General features: G+C 46.1%; 1 protein-coding gene across 10 annotated transcripts in view; it reads left to right on the top strand.

Annotated features, from left to right (window-relative positions):
* The first annotated feature begins 416 nt into the window (after window positions 1–416).
* LOC142573142 (THAP domain-containing protein 1-like) overlaps window positions 417–13,988 on the top strand; it is a 54,995-nt gene continuing 41,423 nt past the window's right edge. For 6 of the 10 annotated variants that reach the window (XM_075682683.1, XM_075682682.1, XM_075682680.1 and 3 more), the window contains exons 1-3: window positions 422–962; window positions 9,289–9,421; window positions 12,553–12,732. In XM_075682683.1, the coding sequence (XP_075538798.1) occupies window positions 615–962; window positions 9,289–9,421; window positions 12,553–12,695 (624 nt within the window). In that variant the 5' untranslated portion in view covers window positions 422–614 and the 3' untranslated portion in view covers window positions 12,696–12,732. The other 4 variants (XM_075682686.1, XM_075682684.1, XM_075682685.1 and 1 more) reach the window with 4 other exon arrangements.

Below are 13,988 nucleotides of genomic sequence, written 5' to 3'. Positions count from 1 at the left end.
GTTTCGCCTCTGCATGCAGTATTTCTATAAGGTCTAAATACCAAAATGACACATGCTGGTACGTCACTTCTTTATTTTTTACCTGATGCCTTCCGGTTGGGCATTGTACGGGAACTACTACTTACCTGGTGCCACAACGTTGGATGAATGCACAAAACCCCGGAACGAGCACATATATAGAGCAAAATAAACATTTACTCATTTCACAACGCGGCTTGCGTATACTTTATGAAATTTTACATGACACAGATTCAATAACGCGTTCATGCTAGCGTTCAAAACGAGCGCGCCCAAAGCCGAAACCGGAAGTGGGGTTCAGGTATGAACGTCGACCGCTTGGTCGCTTGGTGCACTGCAGTCGATTCGGCGGATTCGGCCGCTGCGCTCAGCCATAGCCTCCTCTTAGCCTCCTCTTTAAATAGAGGAGGCTATGGCTCAGCCAATGGCTCAGCAAGGGTGTCCGATCTTGACTGGCTGGTGTGTGGCTGGTTCTGTGCTCGGTGTGCGACCATTCTTGGTGAACTGCGCTGTCTAGGGTCGTGCTGGAAGTCGTGCAAGCGTCCTGCTGCTTCTATTTTTTTTGTCGATACTCAAGTTACGGCAAGTAGTAGCAAATGCCGCGGTCCTGTGACGTCCTAGGGTGCCCTAACGGATCAAGACGCTCGTCCAAAGGCAGCTCGGCCGCCGACTCCAACGTAATTTACCACTGGGTGCCGGAGAAGGAACCCCGACATTCTGAATGGCTGAGTGCCGTGCCCATTCGGCACTGTGGACGAAATGTGTCCAGAAGACTCGTCGTGTGCTCGCTGCATTTTCGCCCAGTAGACTACGAAGTCAGTGCCTCGCTAAGCAAGTCGCTAGGGCTGGCCCGCAGGCCAGTGCTTTCACGTAGCGCTGTTCCGTCGATCTTGCCGGACTGCTTTGATAAGCAAAAGGTGAAGCCGAAGGATCCAAGCGGCACGGTGAGCCCGACATGCGTCTTTGAGAAGCGTGCCGTTTTTCTAGCGACGAGATGGCTGAACAGCTGTGCGAATGTGTGCAATAGACCCCTTGCAAAATTACGCTCTCGCGGCAGCCGCCGCAACTACGTGCGCTGCCGCTGCTGTCACGGCTTTGTCATTTCTTTCTCTATGGCTTTGTTGGCTAAGCGTCGCGTCGTTCACGGCTCTTGCGTATATGTCTATTGATTGCGCTGGCAAGTCTGCGTTAAAAATACTTATTAGGCAATGGTCAACTTCTGCTGTGTTCCTGAATGTCACCAGCAGGGATACCGATGCAAAGGCGGCGAGAAGGTACGTATACGTGCGTTCTATGATTACGGGTGTTCGCGGGCACGCCACTGTTGTCCTGCTGCATTGACCTCGCGTAAACGAGCTTGGAGCGAACTTTCCCCGCTGCCGTATTCAGCTGTTTAGCGAAACATTGTGCGAACGCTTTAGGGGCTATGACAACCGCGTTGTGTGAGTGTGGGTGGTCACAGCAGGAATGAAACGACCGTACGTGCTAAATGCAGGTGTTAAACAGCGCTTGGCAAACATTGCGCAAAACTAGCCGATCGAACTTCCGTTTCCCACCGCATGGGATGTTTCTGCAAAGGGTTCGTTTATCTACGCATGTATTCGTATTTTGATGGACGGTAATGTTTTGGGGCACTTATATAGGGGGTAGAGACGCTGTCGCTCGCTGAAACCACGGCTGTACCGCAGCGCAGCGAGTGTACTACTGACAACACGTTAAACTAAATCACCTCGTCGCAGTGTCCGCAGTCTACAGGCACAGGCAAGCTATCATAGATACGGTGAACTATTTGCACCGACGGGAAGTCTGTGCGACCCTAAATTACACCGTGATGTTGTAACTTGAATGTCATACTCTTTAGTCAGCCTGATTGGTACGACGTGCTACAAATGTATGGGTAGCTGGCAAGTATAAAACGTATGTGGTCTACCTATAGCTGCCTAGTATCCTCATAAGCATGCCGAGTATTTTAGTCAAAAGCCCCGATCAGAAAAAAAATGTAAAATTTCTTTGCCTGCACCTTGTCATTTATTAAAAAAGTGCAACGATCATATTTTATGAACCACAGATTAATATCGTGCCATGAAGTTAATCCGAAGAAACCACTTTTTGCGAGTGAGCAACATGCAGTGCTAAAAAAAGCAATGCCTCGAGCCATCCTGAAATTCCTTTTAGTCATCTGCATTGGCACCCATGGCAATGTAAAAACATGAGGGCTAATAACCCAACTTTTTTAGTGAAATACTTCAATTTTGGACAAGCATATCATGATTTACATTTTGCAGGTCTCATTTCACAAGTTCCCGCGGGACAAGATTATGTTCAGAAAGTGGATAGTCGCCATAAGAAGGGATCCAGGGCCAAACTTCGTGGTCAGCCAGTTTACAAGGGTCTGCTCCAAACATTTCAAGCTGGATGACTACATCCCAAACGTGGCTAGTGGGCGACGCTTTCTGAAGGAGAATGCTGTGCCGACGAAGTTTGTTTGCCAAGCCTGTGAAACAGCATCGGCCTTCTAAGGAGCGAGCAGTGCGCTGCAGCAAGAGTCTTACAAGCCATCTTTTGCAAGCAGCCAGCCCCGACACTGATATGAGTCAAGATGAATGTAACAGTGCCCAAGATATGGCCTCGGAGCCTTCACAGCAATCTGAAGATGCAGGCCGACCAGCCAAGGGTCGTGCAATGCAAAACACTGCTGCAGATGTGGTTTGTCACTTGTACCCCTCGTATACACACTGGACCGTGGCTCGTTGGGACAACACAATTTTTCACTGTGGGCATGTGATGTAGCATGGCTTTTCAACTGCGAGCTTATGCAATCATGTGGACAATCAGATGTGCGTCCAACAGGAAGCCGATAGGTCTGCTTTGCTGCAGTGTAGACGAATGACACATCAGTGCTCTTGAGGGGGAAAAATTGATTAACGTAGTCGGGTACACGCTGTGACATCAAGCAACCTAAAATGGGATTCCAGAATTCCATAATGGCATGATGCCTATCACTTTTTTTCAAGTCAAATCAGACGCTGTGTCGCTTCGTTACCCTTCTTTGCCCACTTATCATTCAACTGCATTGTGGCGAGGCAGAAACATGGGCATTTTTAGTGCAGATTTACGAAGCAAAAGCCCAAAATTTTTTAACAGGGGGTAGCAGGACAACCACTTTTTTCTGGAGATAAAGGATTTTGCAGTTTAGCAATCAGTAAGCAGCTTATCAGTTCCACGAGCGTAAAACTCTGGTCAATGATTCTCAACAAAGTGGTTCTTTGCTGCTGGAGCCTGCTTTCACACACTGTGTATAAAGCTACAGGTACTACAACTAACATTTGCCGCAAAAAGTAAAGTGATTGCAGACATCGAATTACCAAATTTGGTTAAATTAATCTCCTTTCATTCAGATAGCCTACTACATAGGTCCGAACAAGTGCACAGGGTGCAGGAGTTAAGCGCTTCCAAACATGCCAAATCCTTGCGCGCACCAATGTATTGGCCTTGCTGGCTTTCTCAGTGCTGTTACAAAAGTTATCTATGAAATTGGTATCATTCAGCCGCAAAACTTGCGTTTTGCAGTAGTAGTTCACGGAGACTGTAGAGGCAACTACATAGCTCTCCGTCACCAACTTGTACGCCTTTTGTCAGCCCTTCGTAGTCGTAGTGAAAACAAAACTGCTGATTGCCGTCTCCCATAGTGGCGGGAGGCACAACAAGTCACTCTCCAAACCACGTACAGAGTAAATGACACCGCTCATGTCAAAATTGGCGTCCAACTCACTGAGAAGCGACATTGCAGCAGCGAATCGAAAGCGCCTCATTACGGCGGTTACGGTGCTCCCCCCAACATGGTGAAGAATATTCCCAGGATGCTTTTCACAACCGAAACTGAAACTCTAGGTCTATTTGATTCAGCCAAGTTTCTGTGCACCTTCTGACCTGTTCATGGTGTGCTGCACCTAGGCCTTCGATTCCCCGAGGTGCAGCGGTGCACCGTGCACCCCCGTGCACGATTGAACGGGGTGCAAGGCAAGGTGCCGCCGCGGTGCATTGCACCCTTGAACCTTGCAGCGAGTGGGTGCAGCCCGGCACACCATAACTGGCAACCCCTGCACCTTTTCGTTTGTGGTGCTGTGCACCTTTTTCTGAATCGAACAAACCTGTTTACTCGGTAGGTGGCATACTTTTGCAAAGGGTCTATTGTGACAGTTCGCTATCCTTATAGGCCACCTCCAATGGTCACTCGGTGCAGCAATCAGATGAGCTGTCAGCACCACCGTGTCAGTTCTGCGAATCACCGAGGTGACCTCTGCTACGAAAGCATGCTTTTTTTGCGGCACTCATTTGAAACATGTTGGTCGTTCCAAATTGTGGTTTTATGGCAATAGAAATCATCGAGGCCCATTTTCAACCACCGATGCATGAGAAATGGCGTCAACTTTACAACCACAACCATGTAATTGTGTCAAAGAAGTAAACAGCGTGGACATCGCAGCAAAGTGCTTAAATTAATTGCAAACACAGACCTAAATCTAAGTGTACGGGTGATTTTTCGCATTTAGCCCCCATTGAAAAGCGGCCACCGTGGCCGGGATTTGATCCCTCGACCTCTGGCTTAGCAGCCCAACACTAAAGCCACTAAGGAACCCCCGCGGATCGCGAAGTGTTTGTCCCAACAAAGCAAGCATGCTTACGGCATCAAAAGTAAGTTAACAAATCATTATTTTATTTATTCCACTTAAAAGGCCCCTGAAACGTTCTGACAAATTTTGTAGACACGTAGGGTACAACTAGAGTTAATCATTTGCACTACAATTTGTGTGAAGCGTCTCACATTAAGAAAGCTACGGATGATTACAAGTTACCCTCCTCCATAGCCATGCATTTCCTCCTCAACTTGTTCGCCGAGTGATCGGGGGTAAGCTCCACCTTCACTGGCTCTGTGTCATGATGGCACATCGTGTCGTCTACTTCCGGTTCTCTAGGTGCGAGCGCCCGAAGTATCTTCAACCTCTCCGCCAGCTGCTTGGCAGTCAACCTCAAGGGAGGGTAGTCGAAGCAGCGGGTGTTGCGAGCATTCTGTCTTAGCGCCAAATGTGCCTGGTATTCCGGTAACCAAAGGCGAGCTTGGCGTGTTGGTGGATGGGTGGAGGCACAAACTCGCGCTGATGAAGGAACTTAGCGTAGATACACCTGAGCGGCCTTATTAGTCTGCACGGTCTTGCCACCCGTCGGTGAAGAGCTTAACCGCCCAACAAAGAGCTAATATTGCTCTAAGTGTAAAACATTTTAAACATCTAAAAAAACAGCATGTTAACGATTATGCTCCTGCAGAAAATTTACACCAGCAGCAAAGAAGAATGCACTTTGTTACTGCTACTGTGTGTGGGCGAGCTCTGTGCCACCATGTCACAGCACCGCGCAGACCATTCACATTTGTGCTTCTGCTCATCCCGTGAAACCGCACGGTCAAGCAGCCAGGCCCTTTCCCCTCACTTGCTTTTGCCCAAATACACACAGGACCCGCGGAATGCTATTGTGGTCTTAATCCCCCAGCATGAAGTGATGGCCATGAACGCGCGAATCCTGGCTCCAATCGGATACCGATAGTCTTATGCGCTGCAGCCACTCCACTCGTCTGCTGCCTTGCAGAGGGACACATTTTCGCAGCTTGACATATTGCCAGTCGCTACATCTGCAGCTCACAACGCAACAAAGTCAAATCATGGTGCTTGCGAAAAGACTTGAGACCGACTGTGACCACGGAGTTCTCGTTGAAGCATGTTGTAACACAAGCACACAACGCTTGCTGTGTGCCGGAAGTGCTTAAGTGTAGTGAGAAATTGTTCTTATGCATTCACTTTCTGTTACTTTCTTTTTATAGAAACAAATTAACTAACATTTCAACTACTAAGAAAACAACATTTGTACGTTATTAAATTGGAAAAATTATCGATGATGCGCCCTGAGCAGCCAATTAGACCTACTGCCCTACTGATGTCGTCAGGGCAATTTACTTCAAATGGGTAGGAGTGGCTGAAAATTTAGCTGAGCAGTATGCTGTGATCGGCAGCGATGTACATTTTTAAAACCTTGTACAGTGAAACCTCGTTAAACCGTAGTTGGCCGGAGCTTGAAAAAGTACATACTAAACGGTAATATTGCTTAAGCGAAATAGCATGAGATCGCCCACTTACCTGTCAGAAACGGAACTCACAGAGAGTGCGATGAAAGGGGAAAAAACATGCAGTGTTGATTCACTTTGCGTGACAAAAAGTGTTTTCGTTTGATGGTGCGGTTGTCTAGCAGCGACGACAGCGGCCTCAAACTTAGTGAAGCTGCGAGCCAGCTTTTCAGCCAGTCCCCTCTTCTCGGCAAACACTTGCATGGCAGATTCCTCGTTGACGTTGCATATGCTTCGTGCACAGGCGCAGTAGCGTTGCAGAAGTCTCGGGGCACCTTTTCATTGCGGGGTGCTGTTCTTGTTGTGACAATTGCATTCATGAGGCTGACTTAACGCACAGCTCCTGCCACTGTCGCGTCTGAATCGCCCCTGCTGTCACTTTCCCTGTCATCCTTATCACTGTTGCTAGGCGACACTTCGGCAACAACAGAGGCAACAATGGTGAAAAGCCGAACCTCGTAGCCGGCATCTCTTTGCGGTCGCAGCAGTGCTGCTGAACAACTTATTCGCATTCCAAATGCCACACACTGTATACCGATCTCACATGCCAGCGCCAACTTCTTCTTGTCACATTTGATAGCATGAACGATGTCTAATTTTTCTTCTGTGCTGACCACCCGGCGTGTTTTTATCCGAGCTTTGGCATGACAAAAGTCCTTGCTTGCAAGACGCCACAACGCTCTCTGGCACGGTGCCATGCATGGCACCGAAATGATGTTCATGTTGATGTGGCTTCACGTGCAAACGCACAGGGCGCTTGGAGGCCGTTCTGATCTCTCAGGCTTGTATTGCTGGGCCACTCGATGGAGACGGTGCATTGCCGTGTTTGTGTGACAAAAAGTGGAAACAGTAGGTGCTAACCGATATGTGCAATAAGCTGGTACCATTTATGTGGCTGCAAAGCACATTATGTTCAATTGCTGCTGAGTCAGGAATTTGACTTAACTCCTTTTAAAACGAGACTACTGTTTAAGTGGGTATGGTTTAACGGGGTTTTAACCCTTTGAAGGTTTTTGTCATACATGTACGGCGGCGGTTTTCTGTCCCGCAAGGTCTTTGCCGTACGGGTACAGTTTCGACCCTCCGTTTGAAATTTCGTGCCGTAATGACGATGCGTGCTCACTGGGAGGTGCTGCAACCTCTTAGGACTTACAAGAAGCGTTTGAAATTTGCGCTAGCTTGTTAGGGACATAAACAGAATTCTAGCTTCAGCGCGTCGCGCAGACTGTGGCAACACCCCTTTTGAGGTTTCGGTTTCGCTACGTGATCGCAATGGAGGCACGCGAAACATCATTTTTTTCTTTGTCGAGACTCTCTTGCAGGTACGGTGGAAGTTGATTTCTATCTTGATTGGCGCTGCTCTTAGCTTGTTTATCACCACCGCTCACGAGGTATTCTCGCTTTCTGCGGTACCGCGCTTACCACGAGAGGGTGCCTCAGACCTCTGCCCAAGGCAACCACACGCAGAGATGATGTCATGTGTGCGCCAACACAACTCATCGCTCCAAGAGGAGAACAGACACGCATTTTAGGTGTGCAGACTGCGATAAGGCACTGTGCATAGAACCGTGTTTCAAGGAGAACCATACTCTGAAATACTGCTGAACATTTTGCAGTTCTGAGTGATGCCGACGCCAAAATACTGTTCCTACTTTTTTTTTTTACTATTTATTCCCGACTTTATACATTTTGTACATTCAAGATCCGCAATAAAGCAATTTGACCAACTGGGAAAGCTTTTTTCAAAATAATTCGACCCTCAAAGGGTTAATGTAATAAGTTACATGGTTTATGCGGAGCACTTACATGCATCCATTGATCAGAAGGACCTGCTCTAATGACTCAGTATGTTTGTACAAAATCGTCAAAATTGTTGTAGGGTCCCTGTGCACGAATATGGCTGTAGGCGTTTTTCAATTGTCATTTGTAGCTTCATTACTTGGAGCGTGCCTTGCATCTCACAATTGTAGAGGTTTTGGCGAGTTGGCAGTCCTCTTTCTCTGTTGACAAAGTGCCTCAAGCATATTCTAGTATTGTCGGTCGGGCGCCAGTGGAGAGAGGTCATCACCACTGAAACAAAATAGATAGTCAGTTAAAGCTAAACAATGCGAAGACTGAACAAATGTGTGCTTGCGTACGTGATAGAAATGCTGATTTGTGAATATGTGGCATGCTACGGTGCACTCCAGCCTTAGTTTTGTTGTTCCAAGCTTGAGAAAACATCAACATGAATGAGCCCAGTTCCCAGCAGTCGTGTATTGATCCTGGCACAGAAAAGAGCTGCACATTGGTTTATTAATGCACAACAAAAAGCACAGTGCTTACAAAGCTCCAGCACGGAGCGCTTGCGAAGATCGATTTGACAGGTAACAACCACTGCGTTTGTTTTGGAGTGAGACGAGCTAAACAACTATCTAAACCAATTTACAACAGCGGGAATCAAAACGCACATTTTTGTGCAGTTGTCATTTTAGTTTTTTTACAGGTGCTGCCTGCTGGTTCTTTTTCCTTTTTGTGTTTACGTTTTAGTTTACTTAACAAATTCGCAAGAGCGACACTTAGCTGACTCGCCGAGCCACGACAATGCACTTCAGCCGCTGAGTTGCTTTCCACAGTCTTGAAGGGAAGTGGTACAATTTGACGCCGACATCCCCTTGGGGGTGCTGCCAATCCTTAACGATGCAATTGCTGCACTTGTTCTTTTTGTTCACACTTCTCACGGATGAGCTGCTGAGAGGTCACAGTGAATTCATTGAAAAATTTGAAAAGAAGGCTTTTGGGTGGGCCTGAGCACAGTACGGATAATGCTGAAATTGCGGTGAGAGCCTAATTGCAGGTGCTCAACACCGCTGCTAGGTGGCGCGACATGTGCAGCCAAACTTCATTGCAGGGTGCCTCTAGCCTCGGGCTAAACTCGCTGATTCGGTGATCGTAGAAAGTGATGTAGCCAGCACTTCGTCCTAAAGCACCACGAAGGCCTTAACGTCCGAGTGCGCGCCAATGGTTTCATAGTAGCTCTTGCGCAGGATTCTTTAAGTGAATACAGTTGCTCCACCTGATGGCTAACCAATTCACAAGCTATTTCCTTGTTTCAGGCCACTCTTCCCAGGGCCAGGGATGTGGAGAACCAAAGTAAATTTCCAGAGAGCCTTTCAATGAAAATTGGCTGCTGCGCCAGGCGTGCGAAGCAAGTTCAGTGTTGTCTACTCACCACAAGTGCAAGTATTGGTGAGTGCACTTGTGATGTAGAGAGAAAGAAATTATTTAATTAGTGTTGGAGATCTTTGCCTGGCGACATGCCTGGCATGCTGGCGCAGATGGGACTCGTGACGCGTGAAATGGCCCACTCATACAGAGTGCACACACAACATGCTCGACTAACAAGCACAAGTATACACAGTAACAAATGCTTAGAGCATCTAGCTCGAGCCAGTGTCTCAGAGGTAGAATAGACGCTCCTCCATTGCGCACAGTGCAGTATCATTTATTTATTTGCTATACGTACTTCCAAGGCTCAAAGGCATTACAGAAAGGAGTGTATAATATGCAGACAATTATATAAAGAAAACATGTTAATTGATAGTGTGGTAGACTGCTGTCTTCAATGAAGATTTATCTGTGTTGTGAATGATAATGGAGGCAGGACGGTGAGTGGTTCCAGTCGACACTCGTGCAGGTTAAGAAAGAATTGTGGTACCTGTTTGTTTGGCAGGGTGGGACAGCAACTTTATCTATGATCAGATCGGGATAAAAAGTACAAAGTTGAGGTGATAACTTGTTTCTTCAGCAAGTGGTTATAGCAATTAATTTTGTGGAATAGGTAATGGCAAGCACATTTGCGGCGTAACGAAATATCTGAGAGATTTAGGGTCTTTGTCATGCATGTTACGTTGGAATGGCGGGATTACTTTGATAAAGTAAAGTGAGCTACACGATTTTGAATTGCTTTAAGGGTAAGGGTTATTGATGCTTGATTGTTTTCCCAAGTGGCAGTAGTACTCGGAGATCCAAGAATGTACTGCAGTTCTGGAGAGTTACCATGTAAATTTGAAGCACATATTAGCATCACTCTAGTGGCTGCAAAGTGCATGCAGACGACACACAAAATACAGTGCAAATCCTCATGCTCATTGCATACACTGCAGTGTTGATCGCATTCATTACAGTTTAAGAACTAGTTGGTATAGTTGACATGTAACTATTTCAGACTCACATTAATTCTGTCGGTTGAAAACTTGCTTTCACAGCATTTCTTACAACTTAGAATCACAAAAGGGCGCCATTTTGTGCATTCTTACTCGAGCTATTAAGTAATGGTTGTTGGCAGACATTCTGCCGATACTAAACACTGACATTTCATGTAGCTTGATTAAGTTCCTTAGTGAGCAAATTTTGAAGCAGATGCACCGAAGTATTTGTGAAATTCTCAGCTGCATCATGTACATTGTATATTTATTTGTGGTGTGCCCAAAGGGAAGGTTTGTTTTTGTGGCTCCTGGGCAGTGTCCTCAACTAATTACCGACGCAAGTATAGCAAATAAATTCTATGGAAGCTCAAATGGTGGAGGGAAATTCATGAAAGTTCTTTCCGAGAAACCTATGTGGGTTTCCTTTGTAACTTTGTGCTACAGTCAGGTGGATGACAATTTCTTCCTTTCGCTACTGACATGCAGAGGCACGTTGAAAACACCCTCAAGTATTGTTTACCTCAGTCCTGTAGGTTTTCACATCATTTTCAATGCTGTTGTAATTATCTGTGTCCGCAGAATCACCATTTGCTTGTGTAGCTAGTAGAATCGCCTACTCCAAATCTGTTGATTTGGACCTTTCACTGAGGGAAGTAGCAGGCATCGGTGGTGGCTGCCGAAGCTCAGTTTAACTGATTTATTGCATCGTGTTAAAGGGCCCCTCACCAGACCACATAGCAAATTTTGGTTATAAGGTGGAAATTGTTAGGTGCCCTATAGGGAGCATTCTATCACAATAATATTTCAAATTGGCTTCCTTATCAGCAGGGCTAAAAATATTTGAAGCGTCGCAACCCCATGATTTCAGGAGGCAAGCTTCACTGCCAACATCGACACTCTTGCCACTTGCCCTGTCAAAGCTCCTGAAGCAAGATTCGTTCCCTGCGTTCTCCCATACTGGAGCCGGAGGATTGCGTCACATACACGTCACAGTTCCTTCCTTTTCCCCTAGTGTTTTTGTTGTGCAGTCCACCTCCAGTGACGCTCTTGCGCATGAACCTATGAGCTGTTCCATTTCCTTCATTTCGCCCAGTGCACTATCTTGCAAGGTGTACGAGAACATCTGCTTTGTTGTCTGGTTGCTTCTGTGCAATGGATTCCTCTGTGTGCACACATTTGGAGAGGCTGGCTCGCTCGCAGAAGCTTACCGTGACACACAGCGTCATTGTACTGCTGGCACCAGTATACGGCAGAAAATGTCATAGTTTCGTTATCTGCCTGTGCAACTGCAGAATGTGGGAACAAGCAGACGAAACAGAAGAACATCTCTCTTGCTATGGTACGAAGTGAAACAAAGACATGCAGACATTGTATGTTTTATCATTTCTCTAACCATTAATTCCTTATTGAAGCAGCGAATCAAACAGATAACTGCTGTTGTCTTGAATAATTCTCAGTCACACGTCACTGTGAGTAACGTCACAGCACTGTGAAATACGTAGCCACGCTTGTACAACTGACATCGACTCTCCGTCTGTGAGCACGGCGCCTGCAAGGAGAAGGGTGCACGGCATTGAGTTTGAAATTTCAGCCATTTTTGTGGCACATAGCTGTGTAATACTTCGCAGACACGATGGTTAGCACACATTTTATGTGCTGCTCTTGTCAGCTCAAAATGGCCAGACCTGATGAGTGGCCCTTTAAGCAGTTGCCTTTCGCATTGAGTCCATGAGAAACCAGTCAGATGTTTGTGCACTGTTCCTCAGAAAATTTGGCTTAGCCGAGTTTGGCTTAACGAGAGTCTACTGTATTTCACAATGTGCTGCTTCGAGTTGTATCTTATGCCCTCCTGCTGTGATCTCAATACATAGACTGACACTATTCAAAGTGATATACACCTCTAAAGAGTTCTTTTGAAGTGCAGATTTTTTTAAAATTTTCTGAGGACAGTAGAAAGGAAGCATCACAAAAAAAAATGTATAAAATACGAGTGCCATAACCTTTGTACATTTTCTGTTGCCTTAGCCTTAGAAATGGAGATCTGCTGTGGTTGTGTGTCCATTGAAAACTGCTCTTTGATCTTGGCTGAACTTATTTCTTTATATACTGACATTAACTAAACTATAATAATTTCTGAAGGGCTCCTCATTAGTGTTTTTCAACATGCTTTAGGAGTTCAAGTGAACAGAACTGTAAAGGAGAGCAGAGAGAAAGGAACCCAAGTTGACTTCAGCTTGTACCAGAAGAAACGGTGTGCAAGTATCACTGATGTGCATCTGGATGGGAGGCCAGCTTCGTCGCAACATTGTGTGTGACCCAGGTTATTTGGAGGCAACATTTGGCAGCCAGCAAGTAAGTTTTATCTTCTACTCTGTAGCAATCTGTGTTGGGAACTTGAGGATGTGAATATATTAAGAAAGGCATGAAGTGACATCTGCTGACGTTGACTTCCTCCTTGCAAAACAATGACAGATTCCGAATAATGCAAGGTTGTGCAATTTTGCACTGGCACTCTTGCAGCACTTGACGGAATCGACATAAAGCACCACATCAGAGAATGTAAGTTTCAGCTGAAGCTGAGAAGACTTGAAACATGAAATCCTCACACTGAGGTTAAAACAACCATAAGGTGCTTGTTACAATGAAAAGATGCATGCATCAAATTTATTATTGTTCACATTACTAAGGTTGTTGGGAACAGATGTCATTTCAATATGCTCTTATGGATGACAATGAGTTTTTTTTTATTTTTCAATGCAGTGATATGGATGAAGAACATATACTTCTATCATTTGCATGTGCCTTCTGATGGCTCTGAACTTATTCGATACAGTTGACGTATGACGTTTCAAACTCGCTCATCATCATCATCAGCCTAGTTTATGTCCACTGTAGGACGAAGGCCTCTCCCTGTGATCTCCAATTACCCGTCCTGTGCTAACCAATTCCAACTAGTGCTTCCAAATTTCTTCATTTTGTTGCCCCACCTAGTCTTCTGCCGTCCTTGGCTACGCTTCCCTTCTCTTGGCACCCATTCTGTAACCCTAATGGTCCACCGGTTATCGAACCTACACATTGCATGATCTGCCCAGCTCCATTTCTTTCTCTTAATGTCAATTAGAATACAGTTGGACCTCGCAATAACAAAATCGGTGGGGACCACGAAAAAATTCGCCTTCGCAAGAACTTGTTACGAAAACAGATAGCACAGATAGGTAATGTATCGCAGAACAGAACTTTAGTGTCAAAATTTCGTTAGCCTACTTTGCAAGCTTTGCTTGAGGATATAGAACTGCATTGCTGACAGTACAAAGTGCGCCGCATGTGTCAACCAGTAGTGGCAGTACTGCTGTAGCGCAGTATTCTTAGTCAATTGCTGTCGGAGGTGTGATCACTTTTGCGAGATTTTGCGTAACTTGGCACCGGACGCAGAGCAACAGTGCGTGCAGCAGCATTTCTCCAGCGCATGCTGTTGCCTGTAGGCGCCAAGCACAAAAGCGATTGCATCTCCTGTACCCAAAGGCAAACGATCGAGATAACGGCCATTTCGCACAAATCTACGTCCTGTGCCGAATCCGCAAGCGATGCCTGTTGGGTGGCACCAAAAC

Source organism: Dermacentor variabilis, chromosome 2, assembly GCF_050947875.1.
Source record: "Dermacentor variabilis isolate Ectoservices chromosome 2, ASM5094787v1, whole genome shotgun sequence".
Taxonomy (NCBI): domain Eukaryota; kingdom Metazoa; phylum Arthropoda; class Arachnida; order Ixodida; family Ixodidae; genus Dermacentor; species Dermacentor variabilis.
This window is presented reverse-complemented; position numbering and strand designations above follow the sequence as displayed.